Below are 25,918 nucleotides of genomic sequence, written 5' to 3' on the forward strand. Positions count from 1 at the left end.
GGCATGAAAAAAGGATGTGCTGATGCCACTGTGGGCTCCAGGAAATGTAAACGTGTGTTTCTCACTATTTAATTGACTCAATTAATCAATCTATTATAATAATAATATAATAGATAATGAAAAATAATAATTGGTTAAAGCCCTATATGAGAAGCACCAGGTTCGACAAAACCCACCAGCAGATACCAGGCCTCTAACATGTTCAACAGCATCAAGTGAGAAAAACTCTCAAGTATCAAAAAGAAATGTAAACTGAAACTATGAGTCAATCAATTCACTGACACTGTGGTAATCTACCCTGCTACAGCATGACCAGGGCAGTGCTGAAGAGGATGGACGACATAAAGCGGAAGAGGCGGCGCTCAGTAACGACAAAGAACGAGTCAGCAACGCCATATGGCTTGGTCTGAACATGTGACCTTTCTCATATTCGACAGTCTCTTAATATCACTTTGATGTGAATGTGCTTCAGATTTACACAAAGGATTGTTTACTTCTGTTTTCAAATCTTCTGCACTTTTGCACAATTGAGTTTCAGATAGATCACTGAGGATGCACGGTAAGGGGGCACTACACAAAAGTACAAAAACTAGACTGGGATAACTTTGGTTTCATCCTGGATCAGGAGGCCGATCCAGGAATTTGATATCACTTTCTTTAACATTGTGAGATTTGAGACATTTTGACTGATTTTAAGGGAATAGTTAATGGGTCTAGATTTAAAAAATCTGGCATATTTAGGAAACTGATATCTGTAAGTGTTCAATTTGGTGCAGCTTGATTGAATTGAAGTAGACTGTGGGGCCTCGGTGGGGGGAGTGCCATTCTATTTTCAAATAACAACATAATGACATCAAAACTTCAGACATTTGAAATGTCAGATTTTGCCTTTGTTTATTGACAACTGATCACTCAAAGACCAATAAAGTCAGTTGTTAAGCATAATTCATATGTTTTATTGGTAGGTATTTGTCATTTTATTTCTTTAAATAGAGATAATATTTAAGTAACAAGAGGTTTGCACACACAAATCTAAATGACAGTCCCAAGAGATGGAGCTGGTCCTATGAATCGTCTGTTTCTCCAGCTCTGTTGCACATGAGTTTGGCTGCCAGGGATCCGTATGTCGTAGTCTTTGCCTCAGGCTGTACTTTGTCTGTGCGCCTTCCCCCTGTGAACAAAGACAGCACAGCTCATTAGGTGGACACTGCTGCCAGGGCTGCAAACATAAGCAGCCAGTTGAGACCAGGGTCAGTGCTGGCAGTCATATTGTCAATGCTGGCTAATCAATGCACCGATCAATACTCAATATATGTCTTTGAAGAGAACTGATTAAAAGTTGATCAAAAACTTACCAGGGATCCTGTCCATTGCGATAAAATTTCGATCTTGTTGCTTTATCTTTGGCCTGTTTCGGGCTATAAGGAAAACTCCAAGGAAAGACAGAAGACAACTGAAAGAAAGAATCAAAGGGGATTAACATCATTTTGTAATGAAAAAAGTAAATATGTCATTTCAATTAGATGCAGTTAATGGTGTGCTGTTGAATACGTACCCAAACAGAAACATAAAAATGTTGAGTAAAGCCAAATCTTCAAATTCCTGGTAAAATACTATCCCTGCAAAATGGAAAAACACATTAAAATGCATTTCACAGAGCAACAGAACATGTTGATTATCTCTAGTGCTATTTGTGAAATGTAGCCCTGGAAATCTTCAGTAGATTATACGGTGGGATGAGCATTATTAATAACAGAAGTATTAACTGAAGGGTATGGCTCTTACAGAGGAGGGTTACCCCTTACTGTATCCAATGCAACATCTATTTCTTGCAACAGCCTTTTCAGTCTGTAAAACCTGACAAGGAACAGTTTCTATTTTCGCTTTGCCTGTGCTCAGTTCTCTGTCCTCATGTATGCTGCAGTTGTTTCGTTCTAAGAGACTGACACCAAAAGCCGATGTTTACAGTTGAACTGCTGGAACATTTTCTCTGATTAAACTCAACTGACTGGAAATGGCTTGAAATGACGTGTCAGTGGCAGTTGGGCTATCTAGTCACAAAAAGAATAACAAACAAGGACATTTATTTAATGTAACTGACTGTTTTAGGTGTATTTTCCCATTAATACAAAAATGCTTTTTAGAAAAACTTGTTTTGCTCCGATTGAATAAGGAACACTATCACTGACAAGATAACAAGGATCTGACCTGCTAGAACACACTTTCTATTAATAGTGTGGGGCATCTGCTGTACAAGAACTCATAAGTGGTTCACATAAGAGTGAATCACCATCTTGACTGTGTATTTTGGTCCACTGTATTGAGGTCATGAACTGATTTCAACTTTTGCAGTGATTTTTGGAGAGTACCTTCGGTTCTTTAAGGATAAGGACTGTGATGGTGGATTGTGGATCATGGTGGCAGCTGATGTTGGATTATTACTTGGATATACAATAGATATACAATATGTCTACTCACACATTCTACCATTACTGACAACACCTCTATCATTACTACTGTCATTACTGCTCCCTTCTTCTCTGTCTGACATTTTCTTATGTACAAATACTACATTGAAACACCTCTCCATGTATGTTAGATGCTGTCTTTTCTCATCAATGTTGTAAATATTGTCATTTTTTTGATGTGATCAGCTAAACGAAGCATCTATTGCACTTCTGTCCGTTCTGGGAGAGGGATTCCTCACATGTGGTTTCCACGTTATTTTCCCCCTCTTAATGTTTTTTTTTGGGGGGGGGGGTAGTTTTTTTACCCTTGCTGAGGGTTTAGTGCAGAGGATGTTGCACCTTGTTAAAGCCCTATGAGACAAACTGTGATTTGTGAACATGGGCTATACAAATGAAATATGATTGATTGATTGATATAGCTGATATTCTGTGTTGTATATTTTGTCAACAAATCCTGTCAAATAACCAAAACCAAGAATGTGTGTAGTCCATCTTATTACTAATTGACATCCATAAATACTGATGCTCTCATGACACAGAAAGGCTGCACACTGGTTTAACTGGTGTGTCGTTTCAGCATCATTTTCTAATCGTTTCTGAGAAGTTTAACTGACAGAACAATGTAAACTCATGGTTACAGTGGAAACAGGTTTACATATTACTGAAAACATTATCCTGCATAAATGTTTTAATGATATGCTTGCCTGTGTTTGCATCCAAAGAATGGAGCCAACCGTAGCAAGGATAACCATATTCCCATTTGTGCAATAAATGGTTAAATCATGACGAAGTGTTCCTGACTGAACTGTAATTAGTGCTGATCTACTGCAGCGCCCACTTCTGCCTGTTTGGAATGGTCTGTTTGCTTAGCCTATGGTAATGCTGGTAGCAGTTTTCTTTCTGAAACTGTAAAAGTGACCTGCAGTAAAGACCGGCTGCAGTCACAGCTGCTGCAAAAGGAGCCGTTTCGCCTGTTTATTCAAAGTTAGGTTAAGCTTAACTCAATACGCAAAACCCCAAACTGGAGAATCCGTTGTTGTTTCCATTGTCATGAACACACCATGCGACAATGTCACTTTTATTTATGAGTCCCAGCCACAGTTGCTACAGAGCGCTGTTTGCCTGTTTATTCAATGTTTATTAATATTGAACGTTGGACTCTGTTAGCACGGTGCCACTGACTGGAAGACTCTGTTTGCCTGTTTATACAAATTTTATTTATATTGAAAGCATTGCGTGTCCAAGTTGCATCAAATTCTATACTGTACTTTGCGCCCAGCAAACACTTAAACAATGCACATTGTTACAAGTGTGAAGCTGATAAGATGAATGGTTCCCAAGATATGAATTCCTCATACAGACTGACAGGCAGAGATTTATGGAACTATTAGACTAATGCAGTACCCATTCTAAACCTGCCTGTTTGCTTGACCTGAGATAAGACTGCGGAGCTACTTCAGAATTGAGCCCTCCTCAAACAGTTCTACAATATACTGTCACCTTTTTATTGTTTGTGCGCTGAAACTTTGTGGTTGTGGACATGTTCAACTCGGCCCACAGCTGCCCTGCCCCCATTGAGTGATACAGAGCACTGGTTGCCTGTTCAAACTTAATATAATATAATGATAATATTTAGGGTATCGCATGTTCAAATTGCAACAAATTCGACACTGCACTTCCACGGACCACTACAAATACACATGGCAAGTGTGAAGCTAATAGATGAACAGTTCACAAGATACTATTTTCAGTGGCAGATTATTACATATCTGGTTCGCTAGTATTTGTGACACCAAGACAATGATGAGCATTCAACTTAATCTACAGTGGCAGTGTTAATACGATTATATTCTCCAGGGCAACAAAACAGTTTCATCTTCTTGTGTGATTTTTTGACAAAAAGAAAAATACAGAGCATCACTTGCGTTTTCCTTTACACAAAAAAATTAAACAAGTAAAATTGAACCCACAGAAAATGACAGATTAATGATTGACAAACCTGCAACAATGGCACTTGCCGTGAAAAACACAAAGTTGATCGGAACCACCTCTGTGGCATCAAACATTTTCATTGCCTGATTGAGAAATCTGTGGAGAGAAGAGAAGATTTGTGAGGTGCAGTGAATACAATGACCATGGTTACACCAGGAGTCACTCGACGGCCCCACGTAGCAGCCTATTCATCCATCGAAACACTGTAGGTGTGCTGCGAGTACAATGTAACCATGCCAGATATATTACTTTCTTCTTTTTTTCCAGGAACTGCAAAGCCAAAGTTGCATCTAGCTTGAGGCGAACATGGGATTTCATCAATAAAAAAGAGAGAAAAGAAGGTACTCATAAAGAGCGAAATAGGAAACCTTGACTAACTTGATCTGGAAGGCGCAGGAGGCGACCATGACAACGAGCATTACGTAGAAGATGGGGTATATGAGCTGCAGTTGGCCTTTGATCGACTCTGTGATCATCCCTGACACAGCTTTGACCGAGATGACTGTCAGAGAGGCTGCAGGAACACAGATGCCACACATCACTTCATCATTTAGTTGTTCAAAAAATAACTTCCTCACTGGTTCAAGCTGATTTGTGGAGGCGATAATTTATCTTTCAGTGAGTTGTAATGAAATATTTTCTTCTGTCATGCTCAAGTCTTCATAGAAATGAAGGCATGGGTAAATGTTTGGTAGCCAGGCAACAAAACAACCTCTGACCACCTAAAACGGTTCAATCCAATCCTCAAACACTCTTTCACTGGTTCGTACCGAGAAGGGCCACCAGCAACATCACAATGACGATGTGTTTCATGTTCCTCCTCTTGTACAGATACAGCAGGATGCAAAAGATGATGACCTCTATAAACTGTCGGGAGAGTGCGAGAGAGGGAGAGGGGGTTACACAAATCATTATTGCAAATGCCATTCTCTCAGAAAATAAAAACTTGAATTGTACTTTTACTGGCAAGGTTACCAGTGTTTCAATATAACAGAGAACTATGTTAACTATTTATTTAATCCTTTTTAGAAATGGGCCATTCACCATGAATTTACCATTTAACACTTTACACAATGTGAGTGAATCAGAAAGAGTTTTAAACTGCTTCCAGATAAAAATCATTTGATAATAGTTTGACCTCTGAAAATAATAAGGAACCCGTGATGAATATCTCCCATTTCTCTGATTAATCACGACCTACAGTTAATCCCACAGTTGATGGAGGTTGTTCCTCTGCAGGCTGATGAGTATTCACAATGCATTGCCAGAAGTGCAGCAAACCGCTTTCCACAGCATCAATCACTGCAGCCAGAGGCAACAAGGCTATCTCAATGTGAAAGCATCTGTCTGTCTCTCCACCCGTCTGCATTTTCCTTTTCTTTTGTTGATGTTTTATTTTCTCTAAGTGTGTTTTCATCAGCTCAGCAAATAGGACTAGATTTAGGAGTGGACTGTGAAATATGCTTGAGGGAAATGCTGTGGCCTGAATAATGATTGCGCTGCCACCCGACACACTGTTTACACCAGTGGCCCGCACGTCTGGTGAGCTGCTGTCGTTTGAGTCTCTGCCTGGTTTGATGCAGATGATCGGTTGTGCAGTCAAGGGAATATTCAAGATTTGAGAATAATTTTGATGCAACAGCATTCTAGTGTTTAGTTTGTGACACAACCATCAACATGTGCCTTATAGGCAAGGAGGCACAAAGTAGGGGTGCTGAGGGGACTGCGGCACCTCCTGCTGGCAAGAGGTGCAACTGCAAGGAAAGACTTTTACGTGGAAAGATTTATATCATTAAATTCTCTAGAGCAGAGGTCTTCAAGAGGGGGTTCGCGAAATCTTTGGTTGATAAGACAATTTTTTATATTTTTAAAATTTTTTCCCCACAAATTTAAATGTCTTTAAATACACATTAACATGAATCCAACATATTGTAGCGAACGGATAAATGGAGGCAGAAGACATTATCTTTCAGTCAACAATGCACACATTCAGCGACACACAGGAGCTCTCTCAAGCTGGGCACCGGTTCACTCACAGCACAAGACTAGCCTAGATCTGTCCCTCCAAGCCTCCTGTACACAAAGAGGAGGACCTCTTAAAATTGTGTATAAAAACACAATTTTATAAAATATATATAGTAGGGGGTCCCTGCTCCATCTCTCCATCAGTTTGGGGTCCTTGGCCTGAAAAACATTGAAGACCCCTAGTCTAGAGTAACCGTTTGAGAAGCATAGAAGCAGCTTTTATAATATTTGATTACATTTTTGGAACCTCCAGTGCATTTTCTGCATAACCTATCTGAAAATGTAGAATGTGACGTCGATAAAGTAAGGTGCCACCTTTGATAAAGAATAAACCTACATCCCTTCAAATAATACTGAAATACTTAGAGAATGTGCTGCTGCTCTGCATCAAGGACGTTGTTATACAGCATTTCTCTTAGCACCACTAACTCTGCCTGACCTTCAACGTCCCTGCTCATGGGATTTTTTTCAGCTGTAATTTTGTACATATCATGTTTATAAAAGTAGAGAAACTGCCTACATGTCAGACGTGGAATACACTACAGATGCTGAGTGGATTTGAGGCCAGGTGTGGCACTTTACAGCACAAAATAGGGCTTCTCTTCACTCTTGAATTACTCAAAGCACTGGTGATCTAGCCTGGAGGTCTAACCTGAAATGTGGAAAATACAGAGCACCCTGTCTCACTCTGCTGCGACCATGAGAGTCGTGGCATCAGAGGAAAAGCAGCAGGATATGACCTTCCACTGCTGAAATATTCCCTTATAAACATCGAAGGTGTGTTTTTCAACAAACACTAGAGTTCACATTTGAGATATGTATACTGAAGCACTTTGGTTCTGCTCTGTACTCTGTTCCAAATCTTTTCACCATGGTAACGGCTATGTTTATGCTATCCCTGCCTGGGCAAATTTGGAGTAGTAGAGCACATGGGTGAGTGTTAATGCACTCGCAAACCATTAGGTGGGAGCAATTATTTTAACACTGAATGTAAAAACATACAGTTTTAGTTTTAACAGACAGAGCTCTTCCATATGAGGTCAAACACCAAGCAACACCAAAAATATTTCATCCGCAAGGATGACCTACATAAATCAGGCTGTTATTCAGCTACAGCTAAATTCTTTACTGCAGACAAATCATTTTTTTGTCTGGTTACAATTAACCAGTGAGAGTAATGCTCCAGCTTGGGACAGGCTTATCTTCTTCTTCTACATGTGAATATGAACAACCTTTTGCGAGGGACAAGATTTTGGGGCAGGAAGAGATTAGACAAAATGTTGTTTAGAGTTAAAACACCTACAAAAAGCATTTCCTTTTATGTTTTGTGTGGAAAAAACATTGGACTTGTGTGATAAATGAAGGTAGTCAGACTGTACATAGTGTACGGTGAACAAAAGACAGATATCTGCTGTCTACACTGGAAGCCCCAAAATATTGGCCGTTTCCACCAGAGGCTAATTCATCATCAGTCGATGGACTCCAAGATTGGGGACAGGCTAACTAACAGTAAGACAAGAGCTGTAATGACATTTCAGTTGTGTGCTGCTAAAAGCACAACAATGACCCATGGGGACACAGCAGTATCTCTAGGAAAAAAAGAAAATGCCATACAAGCTATTACTGAACTCAGTCAAGATACATACAAGGTAAAGCAGGAAGTGCCAGCTAATGACATAGTACTGGACCAGATGGGCTGTGATGTGTGTGAAAGTGTGGGGAGCAAAGGTCACCAGAAGATACGTTCCTGCTATTGCCAGGGTGCCACCTGTGGAAGACAGAAAGCAAAGAGGTTGTAATGAAGCTCAGCGTGAGTTCAATCAGGAAGACTTTCCCCCAATTCTCTCACTCTCTCTGTGCCTATTAATCAGCTGATTGTGGGTGTTTCTAAATGGCCAATCAGATTCTGCCACAGTCTCTTCCGGCCAGTCATGCGGCTGCTGTCAAACTTTAAATCCCTTCTCCTATGCCTTTGATCGAAATGTTGAAGAAAGTGAAATAAAATTCCTGGGTAAGTCCCCTTATGGGTCATGACTCACCCCTCCAACATTTCACTACTCAGGGTTTGAATTTATCTGAGGCAATGCAGCAACACTACACCAGTAAGGCTGCACAATACTGTATGCATAGATTTGATTTTAGATCAATCAACAGTTTTAAAATTCAATTAAATGTTTATGCTCAGTTAAAAACATCTTGGTAATTTCACATCAAATGACATAGAGTGAATTAGATTTTAGAAACACAAGCTTAACTGAAATTCTGACTTTGCAATAAACCTTGAAAAAAAATTGGGAGTTTTTTTGGTACCGCATAAGAGATACATTTTTCAGATCACTCTTGTACTTGGTAAACTCACAGATTTACCAATGTCATTGATACACGTTGTTACATGCAGTTATCATCTTTTTCTGTCATTTCAGTTATAACCCTAATTCTGTTGTTGGTTTGTCTGACCCTTTGTCTGACAAGTGCTACTGCAAAACCTTGCTCTCAGTGATTCTTATAAATCAAACATTCAATCAAATGTTTTTAATATGTGGCTTCTAATGTCACTCAGCAATTACACAAGAGTAACAAAATATGCTAATGATTCCTCCCGGAAACCAACAATGTGCAGACCTGTGAGGTGCTGATATGAATTTCCAGTCTAGCAGTTGTAATCAGTGTAGCAACAATAACAACCCTGCCATTTAGCAGCAGACAATAGCTTTTCACAAAACAATTTGAGAGAGGTCAGTTGAATAGATTGTGTGCTTTCTTTAACAGCTACAGACTTTTCTCAGCCAAAATGAAACATGTTTCCTTTGTCACAGGAGTTTTGTTTTGCACCTGAGACCATCTGAGAAGTGAAGTTTGATTAACACCTGAACTGTAACAAGTCAAAGCAGCAATGTGAGAGAACACGTCAGCTCGAGGCTCCAAACATTTGCTTACCAACAATGTCGGAGGGGCGCACCATCTCCTTGAGGAAAACCACAGATATGACAGCACTGGCTGGAAAGTGAAAAAAGAATCCTGTTAAATTAGTCGCCCTTCAGCAAACACAGAATATAATATGTACTCTAACACAATTATATCTCCACACTGTACATCAAAAATAACAAGATGGTACACTTAATAGAGTCTCAACACAACATCAATTTGAGTTGCAGAATAAAAGCATTGCTCAGTGCTCGTCTCCTGATGACTACAGATTTGTTTTCAGTTGTTTTTTATAACCTCATATTCAGGATTGATTTTAATGCAAAAGTCAGTTTAATCATTAGAAATGTCTGATTATGGACTTAATACAGATACAAATAACAGTAACATCAATGGTGTTGCAATCAGACTGCAGCAGTGTATATACTATAATTGGATAAGGAGTTATCAGATTTTCAACGCAATGCGAGCACATCACTGTCATACTAACTGATACAGAAATTAAATACAGCAAAACGTGTACACATTCATTCATTCACATGCACACATTGACACTAGAGATGCATATATGTCCACATAAATTGATACATGTACACTTGATACACACAGTGCTTGACATGTTCATTTCGATCAGCTCAGGAAAATCTGTCAAAGAGCTTAGATACATAAAACTCATTACGATTTCATAACACCAACATCAAATTACGACAAAATGCTGTTGCATGCCTCATTTTTCATGAACTCATTCATCAATATCCATGTTGGAAACTGCGAAGCTGGAAAGTAATCAGCTTCACATGAGCTAAACCCCAGATTAGTCTTCTTAATGTCTCCCCAGGACATGCGTCGAACCAGGGGAGGTGAATGATCAGACAGCATTTGGAGATGGATATGCATGCAGACAGACAGACAGTGCTGATACACAAGCCAACACACAGATGGATGACCACACAAGTGGACTAACTGCCTGAGACAGAATAACAAACTACAAGACAAACAAGCAGAGAGCAGACTGACAGGGAGGCAAACTGATATGAAAGTGGCAGCAGCCTGTCACAGAGAGGAGGTTGGTTTGCATAACGCACTGAGGCTGCCATGCTGGAGGTCCTCAACACTTAGCATTACTGAGTGGCATTTGACACTATTTTTTGGAGCCATGTTGTTGTACATTCACAACAAAATTTGAGCAGAGCCAGCTGTGCAGATGTGTTGGGACGCTTGGACTCAACTGTGGCGAGCTGTTGTGAGCCATACCCATCGACAGGTGTGCAGCTGATGGCACTGAGACAAAGACAGGCAGACTGAAAATAGAAGCAGCTGGAAAATGCTGGAAGAAGACAGACAGCCAGCAGGCAGTTTGTGTAGAGGTTCTGCTGCCATTGTAAGGAGATTAGATACAGAGCATGAACAGCTCATTCATGGGGATTCCTGTGGTGTGGAGGCATGACAGACAGGTCCTCAGGATGTTTACAGTGTTTACACTGACTGTGCAGCTAAATGATGAAAAGATTTACTATAGACATCTCTATGCCTGTAACTATATGCAACATGATGCTGATAGTGTCTTCCAGGGGACACAAGAGACAGCAGGGACATCACTGTCAAAACAGAAGTTTACAAAGAATGTCGTTGGTGCTCTGATGAATACCAGGGGTAGTAAAATATTCATTCTGCAACCATGTTTGCACACACATTTAGGACTCTGTATGTGCCTCTGGAACCGGCTGGATCTAACAAGTAACCATAGCAACTCCATACAAAGTGATCTTCACGCGGCTTGACAAAAATGAGAAATGTGTCGACAGAAACCTCTGGGGTACACAGTTCTGTCACTGGCCCTGGGTATTTATGGTGTTGTGTGTGTGCATGTGCGTGTGTGCACGTGTGTGTGTGTGTGTATCAGATCAGTGCTGCCCCTCTACGTGTTCTTTCTCTGTTGTGTGGTAAAGGGAGCCTTGCTGTGGGAAAACACACCGTGTCACACACTCCTGCATTATATGAACACGCATGAACATATGAAAGCACAAAATGTCAGGCAGTCATCTCCCAGAAAAACGTAAAAGTAAGAAATGTTATCACCTTGTACATATTGCACTTTCAAAGTGATTTGAGCGATGGATGTATGCTGTCATGTAGTTGATGTACAGGACTTTTGCCAAGATTTGTGAAATACAAGTATAACAACATTGAATGTGTATTTTCATGAAATTTTAATCTAACAATTGCAATTAAAACCCAAGATCTACTGTCCTTTCTCAAAAAGATGCAGAAAAACTAGTCCACGCCTTTGTTACATCCAGACTGGATTATTGTAATTCATTATTATCAGGCTCCAGCAGTAAGTCGTTAAAGACTCTGCAGCTTGTCAGCAGAGCTTTCAGCTATCAAGCTCCTCTCCTGTGGAATCATCTCCCACTTTCAGTTCGGGAGGCAGACACCATCTGTACGTTTAAGAGTAGGCTTAAAACCTTCCTTTACGATAAAGCTTATAGTTAGAGCTGGTCCAGGCTTGTCTTAGACCTGCTCTTAGTTATGCTGCTATAGGTCTAGAAGGTCGGGGGACACATGACACTCGGAGCTTCTCTTTCCAGCTTCTCCTTCCTCTTCTCAATCGTTATCACATCAAAGAAATTAATATCTCATCAATACATGTTACTGACTTCACTTCTTCCCCGGAGTCCCTTTGCCTTATCGTCCTCAGATCCAGGGCCGCAGCTGTGGTCACATCGTGGATTAGGATCTGTGGATCGCGTATCAGAGGTCGTAATGGTGGATCCAGTATGGCGGATTCTGTATCGTGCTGGCTGATCGTGATAATAATGGCGGATCCTTTATCGTGTTGGCATCTGATAATGGTGGTGGACCACGATCGAGGTGGCAGCTGATGATGGATCCTAATGGCGGCAGTGGACAATGACTGTGGAATATAGTGGCATCCGATCTTGATGGTGGATCATGATCGTGGTGGCAGCTGACCATAGACTATGATTGCAGCAGGACTGCTCGATACATAGTATTTCTCCTCAGACACTTGACCATTACTGACAATAATCCACCAATTCACTGACCTTCAGTTATGCTTCAAAATGTTTACCCTTATCAATGCTGCTAAAACCTTTATCTTTGATGATGTTCTCCTTTACACTTGACATCTATTGCACTTCTGTCCGTCCTGGGAGAGGGATCCTCACATGTGGCTCTCTCTGAGGTTTCTATGTTCTTTTTACCCTGTTAAAAGGGTTTTTTAGTAGTTTTTCCTTACTCTTGTTGAGGGTTAAGGGCAGAGGATGTCACACCCTGTTAAAGCCCTATGAGACAAATTGTGATTTGTGAATATGGGCTATACAAATAACATTTGATTGATTGATTGATTGAAATTGTAACACAACTTCACCTGGAAATCTTTTCCAACTGACATCTGTGAGTGATGCTGATGCAATGTATGAATCTGCTTTCTGTATACGTTTTTTCACCTTGCCAGCTTCCCTCCTCTTTTGCATGGGATGACAGAGAATCTGATGCTCTGCTCCAAACCACAGCACCTGGAATGATGCTGTCATTCCTAATAGAGATCGATGGGCTCTGTGGATGGGGAAAGCAGTAATTGCTCCCAGTGGAGGGTTGGAGTGCCAGTGTGACATGCAGGGACAGGCAGATGACAGCAGCATTGTCTGCGCTCCCGATCCTGACCTTTGCCTCCTCTTCTTCCTCTTTCTATTCTGTATATATCTCTAGCTGTAGTCTTTTTTCATTCCTCTCCTCTCGTGTCTCTCCTCTCACCTCACCGTCTTTTGCTCTCAGCATCCATCCTCTTTTTTCTCTTCTGCTTTACTCACCTCTTGTTTACGCACCCAAGGCCTCCTGCTGTCTGCCCACCCACCCCGCCCCCACCAGAACCCACACACAGTTCACACAGAATACAGGCACAACAGCGCCAAAGTCTGTGTTTAGATCAGCATATTCCTACACACCAGGCTGTGGCTGAGGGAAGAGGGCGGTCGTCCCATAACCAGAAGGTCCGAGGTTCGATCCCAGTCTTCCCCATCTTGGGCAAGATACTGAACCCCACGTTAGATAAAAAGTGCTGCTCATAGTTACACTGTGTGAATGGCAAAAGAAGTACTGTAAAGCGCTTTGAATGGTCTTCAAGAATAGAATAGCACTATTTAAATACAGACCATTTCTTATTTGCATAAAGTGTGAGTCAGCATGAGGTGAGAGGTGGAGTCACAGTAACAGACAGCAACCTGCACATTTCCCCCTTCGCTCCTGTTATACGCTGTGAGGACGACACACCATGTCATGGCTGCAGACATCTTCCTTCACCTTCCTCTCACCGCTTCATTCCTTCTTCAACACACACTTCAGCTGCATATTATATATTCATGCATACTCAAATTCAACACAGGCCTCGCCTCTAGCAGTTGCTAGTTTTAATAAGGATAGCAATGATAGAAGAATGGAAATGAGCACAGCAATTGTTACTACCTGTGGCTTTGGGTTCATTACACAGTAGTTATAGCACAAAGGAATATTGTTTTCTTTACTCTGAAAGATGAGAGACAAAGAGAGTCATCAGTGATTCATGAGACAATACAATCCTCTTCCATCCAAACTTACCTTACATCTAAGTGTGAATTTAAATAGAAAACATCTTACATTGTAAAAACGGACAAAAGATGGTTCCATTTCTAAGTAATTGCTCACTCACTAAAGTACAGCAACATGCACAACTACTTTGTTCAGTGCTTTATTCAAACCATTTATCCACTTTCAAAACATGACTATGGGAAAATGGTGTGAAGCGTTGAGGTAATAGCTGTCATTAGTATCCATGACTCACCACCACCTCTGGCGCATGACTGATGGGTGGCGGGAGGTAAGACATGAACCTCTTCAATATTGAACCTGTGTTTGCACTGAGCAGCTGCCAGCTGTACAACCAGGCAGGCTTTGTTTTGATTTGCTAATGAATCCAGCTTAGTTTAATTCACACTGTAAAAATGATCATCTCTGGAGTAGGCTGCGGTACATCTTCATAATGTCAAGAGTATTTGTCGACTCAGTTGCATCACTTAGTAATGATTTCACACAGATAGGAGATCAACACGTGTCAATGTGTAATTCTCATGACCTTTAAGTTCCTGTTCAAGGAGCAGTATTTGCTCATGGTAAATACATCTTTAAAAAGAAGAATGACACAATATTAATCCCAGTCAATTATTTCTGTGTTCAGTAGATCAGTGATTCCTAATCTGGGAATGTATACCATTTGTCACTTGATTAACATAAGTTCTTGTATGTTCCTCTAATGTGGCTTTTAAGTCGCTGGAATTACATTTTCAGGCATCTGAGAATTATTCAGATAAAAGGAAATATGTCTTTTGTCAATCTGGTAACCATTAACCACTAACAGTGGTCCATCCATTAATCTGGAGGACACAAGATTTAAACAAGTGGACGCTGCTTTGTTTATGGGTCACATGTAAAGTAGCATTAAATCAATGTACAGTCCAGACTCTACATATTTAGACAGTTGTGCCTTTTCTGCTCTTGGGGCTCTGTACTTCAGCACATTTAATTTGAAATACCATAATGGATATGACATTAAAGTGCCAAGTCTCAGCTTTAATCATAGAAAGAGCTGCGTGGGAGATATTGAACACATAGTGGCCAAATGTTTGGTGATTAAAAGTAAAAAGAGAGAGACCCATGAAGTCACACAAATCATCCTATTTAATATTTTCTGCAGTCAGTGACTGCCTAGATTCTTCAGCAGACCCTTTACATCTCCCCTTGGGTCTGTGGGGTCTCTCTGTCTTCAGTTTCATCTCACAGTTTCAGTCATAACTAGCTTTTTTCTTCACAATGAAAACTATTTACTGCTTATCAACAAGATTTGTGCTCCAAAGTCTGCCAGTTTGCCTCATTATTATTTTCTTCACTTGCATTGTCACTTCTTAACTGCAACACAAAGACAGACAGCTGGCCTAACATATGGACCCATCGAGCATTTTGTGAAAGAAACTAGAGAAATCCTTACACCTCCATGTTTTCCTGATGACAGTTTGAAAGGTTCAAGGTGTTCGTTTTGTTTGTCCTATCTTGGCTACTGAAGAACCCTTTCAGTCCTGGTATTAACATCTGTCCTGAATGAACTGATAAACAAGTGGTCAGCACCAGAATGTGTCCTGGATGCTTCCTAAGATCCAAAGACCCCATTTGGAGGTGTTCCTGATGTAGATATAAATAGCTCATTTATAAGCTAATTATAAAACACATTGATTCTTACTTTCAGCTGATTTGTGCATCTCATTATGCTAAGTTTTATTCTCAGATATCCCACATAATGCAAACAAATGGCAAAAAGAGAACCATTTATGACAGGATGAGAATAAAAAGAGCACACCTCACATGGCAACACTGCCTGCCATTCCCCAAGGAAACAACCTTTCATCTTGCCTTCATGCATGGATAATGTATGAGACAGAAAGGGTAGGACTTACTTACCTATGACAGACACACAGCCAAGTGGGGCTATGAGCGATGCTGGGGCAAAGCCGTAGGCAGCAAAGTTCCCTAGTTCCCCAACACCCATGAGAACCACACCGCACCACCACATCACAGAGGTGTAGTAGGGCTTGGAGCCACGCTGAGACTGACGGACGTGGGCATATTTCTGTCAGACAGAGAGGGAACGGGAGCCAGAGGAATCACTCAGATTAAGTGGATCTAATGACTGGGTAGCTGCACAAGACAAACTCAAACATTTGTTAATAATTTATATAGAAACATACACAATGTTTGACAAAAAAATAATCAGTTTAAGAGATAAAATAGGATTACAGTGGCTGAAGCACTATAACACCCGCTGCTGATTAGCTGTTCATCTCAGAAGAGCCATGATAACAATAAGCAAGCCAATGAGGTGGGAAGCTACAGGGCAGATGTAAATGTAGGTCTATACTTAATACACATTTCCAGTTCTATCTCTGAGTGCTTACACTTGCTAATGAACATCAACTTTTTCCAGCATTTTTAAGTTGAGGTTGTCCCGCTGCCTCTGAATCTGTCTTACACAGCCTGCATGCCTAATCAGAAAGTAAATTAATCACATACTTTTGGTATTTTGTGGAATCACTGAATTGTGCAGTAGAACAAAAATCATACTTTTGGACAAGTTATGTTTTTAAACCACAGTCTCTAAAGCCTGTCAGCCTGCTAAATGCTACAATGCTTGGGGTTACCGAATTGCATAAATTCTCTAAAAGGCTTGGATTGATGATTTAACAGCATGTAGCTCAGAGTATATACACTTCACTTGAAAATAGTCTTTATATACTGTTAGAATAATCCGTATAAGTCCAGAAAATGTGTTGTTTGAATATACTGTATAATTGGACAAATATGTTGCCAATCAAAGTGTTCAATTATAAATTAAATAGGCTGAAACATCCATTTCTGTTAGCTTAAATTTAAACAGGCTTTATTAGGATGAAATACACAAACATTTCTGCTGTGTGCTGTGCAATATCTTCTCTGAACATGTCAGCAGATCACACATACATGCATGCATACACATTCACATTTAAGTGAATGTGCATGTTCATTCACTAAAATCATGATGGATGCATACAGAGTTTGCTAAAGAGAGAGCAATCTGTCCGGAGAAAAGCAGTGCAGCAGTGCACAAGGAGTCTGTACAGGCATTAATTGCCTGCTGTGTGCCGAGCGTCTGCTGTACAGCTGGATTCCAGCACTTCATACCTGTATGTTGAGTGAAATGCTGATGACGACGTTCCCACATATAGAGATGATGATTCCCAGGAGATAGGTCTGTCGAAACAAACAGTAAACAGAAGGAAGATGAGACGATGTGATACTTGTCACACAACAATTAGAAACACCCCAAAATACTCCCTGCAGGTCTTCCCTCCAGCTGTCACTTCCATGATAAACACTGACCAAACTGCTGCACTGTTGCACTGTTGCTCTGTTCAACGGCACCAAAGTGTGTGTGTGTATGTGTGTGTGTGTGTGTGTGTGTGTCCTATGTAATCAGAGGCCTCTATTGTTAATATTACTGTATCAAACTCACACTCACAAGCAGTCAATAACAACAGACCCAGGTATTTAACACACATATGCAGAAACACAAACACTCCCTCAGCATCTTAATTCTCCCACGATATAAAACACCTCGCTGGTGCAGGGCGGTCCACACCTTTAGAAACACAAACAGCCTGACACAGACTGTAAGCAAGGTTCTGGTAAAGGAACTGGACCAATGCAGCCAGAATTGTGAAAGTAGTAGTTGGTAATGAGGGAAAGACTTAAGTTTCCCAGTAGGAAATTATAATAATTATAGGGATTTTTTATAATTGTACACACTGTAATGCTGTACAAAAGCACACAGCTAAATTCTGACATCAGCAAGATAAAAGTAAGACAAAGATGGCTGGCAACTTCGCAGGTAAAATGTTTATGATGTTCGAATTCTTTCGTAAATCAAAAAAAAAGCAGTAAGGAGAACCTATGCTTGCGGGAGTTTCACTCCTTCTGGATCCAAAATCTTGAACCAATCTCATTATGAAACTATGAAACCCTTTGAATATGATAATGCAGATGTACCCAACAATGTACAGTCACAACCAAACTTGTCCTCGTCCTCAAAGAATAGGAAGGTCTATTCTTCACAATATTTTCAAAGTCCTGATGGTGGTGCTGATATACCAAACCTATAGCAAAGTATAGCTAAAATTATTACTTTATCCTCATAATACTACGACTTCATTCTCAAAGTCTCAGATTTATTTTTCTTCTAATCAATGTAGTACATATTTTTTTATTTTGTTGATGTATTTTGTTGAGGGATCCCTCAAATGTTTCTTCTCTCTGAGGTTTCTACGTTTTTTCCCCCTGTTAAAAGGTTGTAGTTTTTCCTTACTCTTGTTGAGGGTTAAGGGCAGAGGATGTTGCACCTTGTTGAAGCCCCATGAGACAAATTGTGATTTGTGAATATGGGCTATACAAAGAAAATTTGATTGATTGATTGATTCAACATGGCCACTAATATTTCATAGTAATACATCACATTAGTTCGTTTTATATTTGAAACATGATCCCTTACCTTGCTACTTGGAAAGGGATCACCAAAATCAGGGGCTTCATACTCTGGTGACCATGAATGTCTGTACAGTTTTTTTATGACAAATGTTGAGACATGTCAGTCTGGATTGAAGAAGTAGACCGACTGATCGACGCTCATTACAAATGTATGTGAAGGTCTTGACAAATGATGCATCCAAAAATGCCTTGAATAAGACTCTTATTATTTCATTTTTGAAAACTTACACATCATCATGGGCTCCCTATAATATCAGGAAAAGATAATATGGGCATCTTTTTCTAGCCAACTCTCAGCAGCAATTCATGGTGTTCAACTGATGGAAGGAGAAACAAGATCCATTTGCTTTAAGTGTTTCTAGAATATAGAGCTGCTTCCCTCCATATGCTTGGAAAATTATTGCCAAGATGAAATTTAATTTTAGGTCATAAACGTACCAGTGGCTGTGGGCGGACAAAGTTTTACAAAGAAATGAAAGTACACAGCGGGGGTGGAAATTAAATGATGAAAACCTAAAGAAAGAAATTCAATCACGGGAAAACTAGTAACAACAGCCAAGCACATCTATCGTGTTTATGTCTTGAAGGAGAATTATGAGAGCGTTGGAGGGGAAAATAAAGGGGATGTACAAAGATGGGAGGTAAAACAGAGGGATATAAGGCACAGCAAGAAAGAGGAGAGAGCTGGAGCTCTAATGGAAAAATACTTTAAACATTGACACACTTACACTTACAAACGATTTCTTCTAATCAATGTTGTAAATGTTGTTGTTTTGTTGATGTTCTCAGTTACATGTGGCATCTATTGCACGGATCCTCACATGTGGCTCTCTCTGAGGTTTCTAGATTTTCCTTACTCTTGTTGAGGGTTAAGGGCAGAGGATGTCGCACCTTGTTAAGCCCTATGAGACAAATTTTGATTTGTGAATATGGGCTATACAATTAAAATTAGATTTATTGATGAGAGAGAGAGAGAGAGAGAGAGAGAGAGAGAGAGAGAGAGAGAGAGAGAGATGTGTTCTCAGGTTCAGTCTATTCAGTGAGATAAAGTAGGCAGTAGGTTATTGTCAATAATGTGCATATTGTTGACAATGTGATACAACAGCACAGTGATCAAATGAAACCACAATGAATGGAGGGGAAATGAATTCCTCCAGATTCCAAACACAGAAGATGATCACTATAACACAATCCAGATGTCGAATCCCAATGTCGGAGCACATCAGCACTGGAACATCTCTATCATTATTATATCATACTTTTATAGTCATGAACTAAAAACCAAAGCTCATTCTAAGAAAAAAGAAGCTACAGTAAAGTACAGTTTGCTATATATTATTATTATTGCTGGGCGACTTGATGATGAGATTCCTTGGGGACTAATATTGGATGAAGGTAAAAAAAAAGTGTATGTGTGTGGGTGTGAAATGACGGACTCCATCCTTAAACACTGAAGCAGACAGACAGACAGAGAAAAAGAGAAAGAGTATGTGTGGTGGGCTGACTGTAAGAGATGTTGTAATTCAAGATCAGACAGACGGCGTCATCCTTCAGGCCAGCTGTGGTCTGTTCTCTAAACCAAGATCAATATCCTTGTCAAGCTTCACAGGACAGAGTGCAACTGGTCCGCTGCTTTGCTGTTACTGAGCTCACAAGGAGGCTGCTGGTTAATGCTGAAAGGCGCCAGTGGGCAGAATGAGGTGTGTGAGAGAGATAGGGAGGGAAGAAAACTGTATATCAACAGTACAAGGTGGTGGATGTACAGCCCGAGGATAGTTAATTCAACAGACCTCACGCAGGAAATGAAGCAATTTAAAGTGTGAGAAGGGATTCATCTCACCCTTTACTGGATTCATTCATCATTCATCACTTACCAGCAAGTAAATTCAGCCCACTTACAGTTTACTATTGGCTTTTTTGGCTTGTTTGTATGTTGTCTCAGTGTTGGTGAAAAGACAGAGTGTTTGCACCACTTTCAATGCGGGTGGTCACAGCAGGACCCACGAGTGAGATGAATCCACTCAACGGAGTGTGAGAGTGAGAGTGAGAGTCATAGAGAGAGAGAGAGAGAGAGAGAGAGAGAGAGAGAGAGAGAGAGAGAGATTTCCTGTCAGGAAGAGTAAACAAAGCAGTCGAGGTGGGTAAGGCCGGTACACTGGGTGTGCCGTTGGCTTGTCAGCTTACTTAGCAAACATTGAACACTTCACCAAAGGAAAGCAAGAGACTCCACAACACAAGGCCCCTTGTGTTGCAGTGTACTTGTGTGTTTACTACTTTAGATTTCACCTCTGACGCGTTATAAGATGATTAAGAGTTCCATAGGCTCGACTGAACAGACTGCAGAACTCGGACTGCAGAGCTCACTTCCAGAGCACTAAATGTATTGTCTCTATTTATAAAACGCTCTTCTAGTCCTGATGACCAATCAAAGCGCCTTACAGTACAGTTTTGTAATTCCCACACACATATGTACAGTGCATCTATGTGCAGTACTTTCTCTTAGTTAGATCTATCCTACAGGGGCAATTTGGGGGTTCAGTATCTTGCCAAAAGACACTTTGGCACGCAGAATAGGGAAAATGAGGCTTAAACTGCTGACCTTCTGATTATTGGACGACCTGCTCTACCTGCTGAGCCACAGCCGTCGCATATATATTATTATAAGGAGTAATAATTTAAATTTAAATGTAGCCACTTATTAATAACGCGTGATGCAATAAGTGTGTATATGTATTTGCTTTGGTGTTTGGTTATATGTTTTTTGTGTATAACAGTGAATGACTTAGGAAGAGCATTCTAATGGTAAAGTGTCATCTTATCTTATCTTATTGGCATTTCTTTGCTATTAAACTTCACTGTACTGTGACGGGTCATCCTGATAAGTTGAAAGACATATTCCACTCGCTGAATCAACAGGGTCAAGTTGAGTTTTTTGTTCATTGTCCTGTGGAAGAATACTGTAGTTTTTAATTTTATTTGCATAGACCATATTCACAAATTACCATTTGTCTCATAGGGCTTAACAAGCTCCTTACCCCTTAACAAGAGTAATGGAATTTTTAACCATCAAAGTGTAAAAACTGGATGGCGTATGTTTCATGAACACACAAACACACACATCACAACTGTATGCTAGTAGGAGTTTTACTGTGACCTTAATCCTCATCCCTACATCTGACTTTGCAAGAATATCATCCCCATAAAGGTGCATGTATAACTCTGCACACACAATTCTTCTAGTGATCACTAGATGAGAACAAAACTCCATAACTTAAGCCCAACTACAAACAAAGTGGACATTTCCAGCATCAATCAATTTAAACAACGGAAGTAAAAAACAACCCTGAATGGTCCTGATAGCTGACTGGGAGACTGACAGCACTAACCCTCCTCCTCATCACTATAGGACAAACTGACCATCAGACAGACGGACAGACAGCGTGGCCCTTTGTGTCCACTGACAATGGGGATCTGTCCCTCCCTGGGATGGGCTAATCTCTGGATGAAGCCTTTCAGTTTCTGCTCAGGTTTGGTGGGTACAGAAGACACATGGACATGATGAGTGTCAGCGCTTGCACAATGATAGAGGAAACCAGGATAGAGAGAATAAATAAATCACAATTTGCCCTTGACGACTGAGGAAAAAAACGTGGACACCTGAGAGAGAGAGAGTTGCAAGTGAGCGATCCCTCTCCCAGGATGGACAGCATAGCACGTCAACAAAATAACAATATTTACAAAATTCAGGGAAAAGACAGTGTCTAACATAAATGGAGAGGTGTATCATGAAGAGCATACCTTGCCATTCTCAGTATCACAAGTAGTTAGGTTAAGAAAAGAAAGAGCAACGCTATCATTAATCGGGAAATGATTTATTGCCCTAGGGGCAAGATTGTACTTAGCAAATGATTTGTGGCCAAATCCCCATGGAACTTTCATATACTGTCTCTTGAATATGAGTTGTACATTTTGATCTTATGATGGCACTTTGACTGTGAGCAAGGAGGTCAGCCAATATATTTCTTCAATCTGCTGGGTAGGATAAATCCCCACAGCTATTAAGATGGGAATCTGTTAACTGTGGAAAACAGTTACTCTGGACTGAAAGGACCAGTGATGATTTAGGTGAAATGGATCTTTTGGCAGAAATTGAATATAAAATAATGCTAGTTATGTTGTCAGTAGTGTGTTTCATCTAAATTGTACAAATTGTTGTATTCTTTACCATAGAATGGGCCCTTTATAGTTGAATACTTTGTATTTACATCGGGAGCGGGTCCTCTCTACGGAGGCAACCATATTTTTTTCAGTAGCCCGGACTGGTTAAACTAAACACCTTTTGAGTTTTTATGACAACTGAAAGGCTACCGCAGTTTCTGTGTATGTTTGGAAGGGGAGGGGGAGGTGAGGGGTATTCAGCTGCAACATGCAACTCCACCAGTAGATTCTACACACTGAACCTTAAATTGCTAAATCATCAGATGACCTGATTGACCAACATAAGCTTCAGGCCCCTCTGCTATTAGGAAAAACATGAAATATAAGAAAGTATAACAGTATGATACAATGGCTTAGTTTGTTGAAGAAGTACTTCTGCTCAACAATTATTTTTAGCTGTACAGTCTCCCATCACCCACCTCCTTCACCTCTTTTGGAAACAACAAATTCTGCACTAATAGAAACAGTGTGCTACAAAACTGATAAAGGCAGAGGTGGGGAAGCTTTTTCCAATCAAATGCTAATAAAGTTTTTATATAATCCTTTGTAAGTCATATAAATTAGTGAACTAGTGTTGCTTCTCTTTGGCGTCTGATGATCTGTCAGATGGTAGTGATCATGATACTACCCACAGCTGGTTTTAACCAAAACAACAATCCTCCCCTTTGGTAGTACCACACATGACTTGATCAGTGTTAACTTTATCCAAGCACATTTGTCCATGCAACTCATCCAGACTAGCTGCATGTTTCTATTGGAAACCTGTTGGAATGATGCTTGAGATTTGCCTATGTCATCATTGTGTGAGTGTTCCCACAAACTAGCCACACTGGCTTCTCTTTAACATCAAGAAATGTGTTTGTCATTTTCTTTTGAAAAGCGCAGCATTTTTCATCTACATCTACATTTCTAGACTGTTTTTACTGAAACTGTAAAAGTGACCTGCAGAAATTGAGCTGCGACAAGTAAAGAACGGCTGCTGGACTCAGTCTTTGGTCAATTCAGTACGCAGAACCTCGAAGTGGAGAATAACTTGTCGTTGCCATTGCTGTGAATGAGCTGTTGTCCCAGTCGCCGCTGCTACAGAGCACTGGTGGCCCATTTATTCATATTTTATTAATATTGAACGTATCATGTGTCTAAATTGCACCAACCTAATCACTGCACTTCCTTGGGGCCTTAACAATACACGTTCCTTGTGTGAAGCCAATAAGATGAACGGCTCCCGAGGTAAGCGTTCCACATACAGACAGTGTTTTCTGGAATAAGTCGATTCTTATGTCACAGAAAAGTATTTGCAGTAACAAGAGTTGTTTTGTATTTATGAAATGTCTTGGTGGCTAGATCAAATTATAGCCAGAAGGCAGGAGAGGGTTAGATTTTAAGATAATGTTCACAGGGTTGACTAAACAGATTTATAGTGTGAGCATGAACCCCCACAGCTTGAATCACACAGAAGAGCTCTACATGTAATTCTAGATCTGACTCTTCCTTTATTTCCTGTCATCATCAACTGTTTGCATGGATCAGCAAAACCAGCTTTATAAAGGTAACTGGGCAACTGATGGGATAAGCTCTCAAAACATGTCACACCCATGCAAACATTGAAAGGCAGCAAAGTGTAAGACAGACAGATATTGTCCGCCTGATGTCGGGATGGTCTCTGAGACGGTAGCTTTGTACAGAGGAGGAGCTGGGACCATCGGCCAGCTGTTCAGTACTCTTACAGTAGATCTATTCTCTACCAACCCACCCATGGGCCATTACTCATTACTCACGCCTCTCATTCGTCCTCTGTACTCTCTCGCTCGCTCCCTGTCTCTGTGCCTCTGCTCGTAATGTCACTTAGACAAAACATGGGAGAATCACTGACAGGGGGAAGAGGAGCATGAGGAAAATGTGACTATGCATAACAGTAGGAGGGCAGAGGACACACATAGCAGGAGAGTACTGAAGGCACACACACATTATATTAACACACACCAGCCGACATGCACACAGCCCACACACCCAGCCTCAGAAAGTACAGTTTGCAAAGTTTTAAGTTTAGAATAAATGTTTTTTTTTCAACTTACAACACAGGGATTTAGCCATATTCCCTTTTAGAAAACAGTCCTGACAGGTGCTAACAACCATAGATCTCTGTGCCTGCCTGGCTCCCTCATCCACACTTAGTGCTCATTACCCAAAAAGCTTTGGAGGCTGCATGAGGTTATGTTTTCTCTTCTAAGATGATTTTAAGAGGCTAAATTAATCTCGTCGTGGACAGTGTGCTTAACGTCCAGCTCTAAATAAGGTCCAGGCGGAGAAGCTCCAAGTTTAGAGATAAAAGAAAAGGAAATGTTCCTCATCTCTCTGTAGAGTTTAACTGCTGCAGGGAAGCTTAACAGCTTAAACATGACGAATTGAGTGAGCAAGGGAACAACCAAATAGACCTGCCCTGGCATGTTTACATTTAATCATTGGATTGTTATTATTATTTAATAGATAACCCTCTTTTGAATGGATACGTGTGTGTATCAGTCTGTATATGCATGTATGTATATGTTTATTTAAATATCTCCTTATACATACTGCACAAATACATCCTCGTGCAACTCTGCTTTACTTATATTACACTATTATAAGTATATCTATATCTTATCTTAAAACAAATATCGTTTTTTGTTACTGTTCCACAACTTGTGAAATGACGCCTGCTGTGCTGGAGACAACACTTCTCTCAGTGAGCCAACCTACAGATCGGATGTGAAACTTGTCTGAAACAAACTTACCCGCAGGGGGTTTTCCAGGATGTCCGCCCGGTGAGCGGAGGGCATTTGAGGAGAGCTCGAATTCGCCATGTTTTCCTTGTCGAGCAATAAGTGAAGTAATATTGTTCTATGGCGAAACTCCTACTCTCGCTTCACATCTCTGTCCGCTGTCTCCCACCTCATCTCGTCCCCCGCGTCCCACGTCCTGACGCCTGAGAGGAAACCCAGGAGCGAAAAGTTCCTCAGTTGTGTCGCATGTATAGCAGGAGTTTGTGATGCCTTCAATGGACTCGGGAAAATGGATGTTCAATTGAGGAAGTTGTGTAGTACGGGTCCCCAAAGTCACAACAGGTGATATTGTTTTTATTATTTTTTTTGATCGCGTGTGAACAAGATATTAACTTGTTTGCA

General features: G+C 40.5%; 1 protein-coding gene across 1 annotated transcript; it reads right to left on the minus strand.

Moving 5' to 3' along the window:
• Positions 1-867: 867 nt before the first annotated feature.
• Positions 868-25,819, minus strand: LOC117776522 (NIPA-like protein 2). The gene is made up of 11 exons (XM_034610492.1): positions 25,529-25,819; positions 17,178-17,246; positions 15,921-16,089; positions 9,423-9,482; positions 8,132-8,253; positions 5,231-5,327; positions 4,839-4,974; positions 4,468-4,556; positions 1,556-1,619; positions 1,356-1,453; positions 868-1,171 (listed from the first exon to the last, which is right to left on the minus strand). Exons 1-11 carry the CDS (start codon positions 25,595-25,597, stop codon positions 1,065-1,067), a joined length of 1,080 nt encoding a protein of 359 aa, XP_034466383.1. The 5' UTR covers positions 25,598-25,819; the 3' UTR covers positions 868-1,064.
• Between the last annotated feature and the right edge of the window lie 99 nt (positions 25,820-25,918).

Source organism: Hippoglossus hippoglossus, chromosome 16 (assembly GCF_009819705.1).
Source record: "Hippoglossus hippoglossus isolate fHipHip1 chromosome 16, fHipHip1.pri, whole genome shotgun sequence".
Taxonomy (NCBI): domain Eukaryota; kingdom Metazoa; phylum Chordata; class Actinopteri; order Pleuronectiformes; family Pleuronectidae; genus Hippoglossus; species Hippoglossus hippoglossus.

Coding starts and splice junctions, on each gene's coding strand:
- LOC117776522 (XM_034610492.1), bottom strand. CDS start 25,597: ATGGCGAATTCGAGCTCTCCTCAAATGCCCTCCGCTCACCGGGCGGAC. Junction 16,090..17,177: donor GCATTTCACTCAACATACAG/GTATGAAGTGCT, acceptor TCTGTCTGACAG/AAATATGCCCACGTCCGTCA. Junction 4,975..5,230: donor GTTGCTGGTGGCCCTTCTCG/GTACGAACCAGT, acceptor GTGTTCCTGCAG/CCTCTCTGACAGTCATCTCG.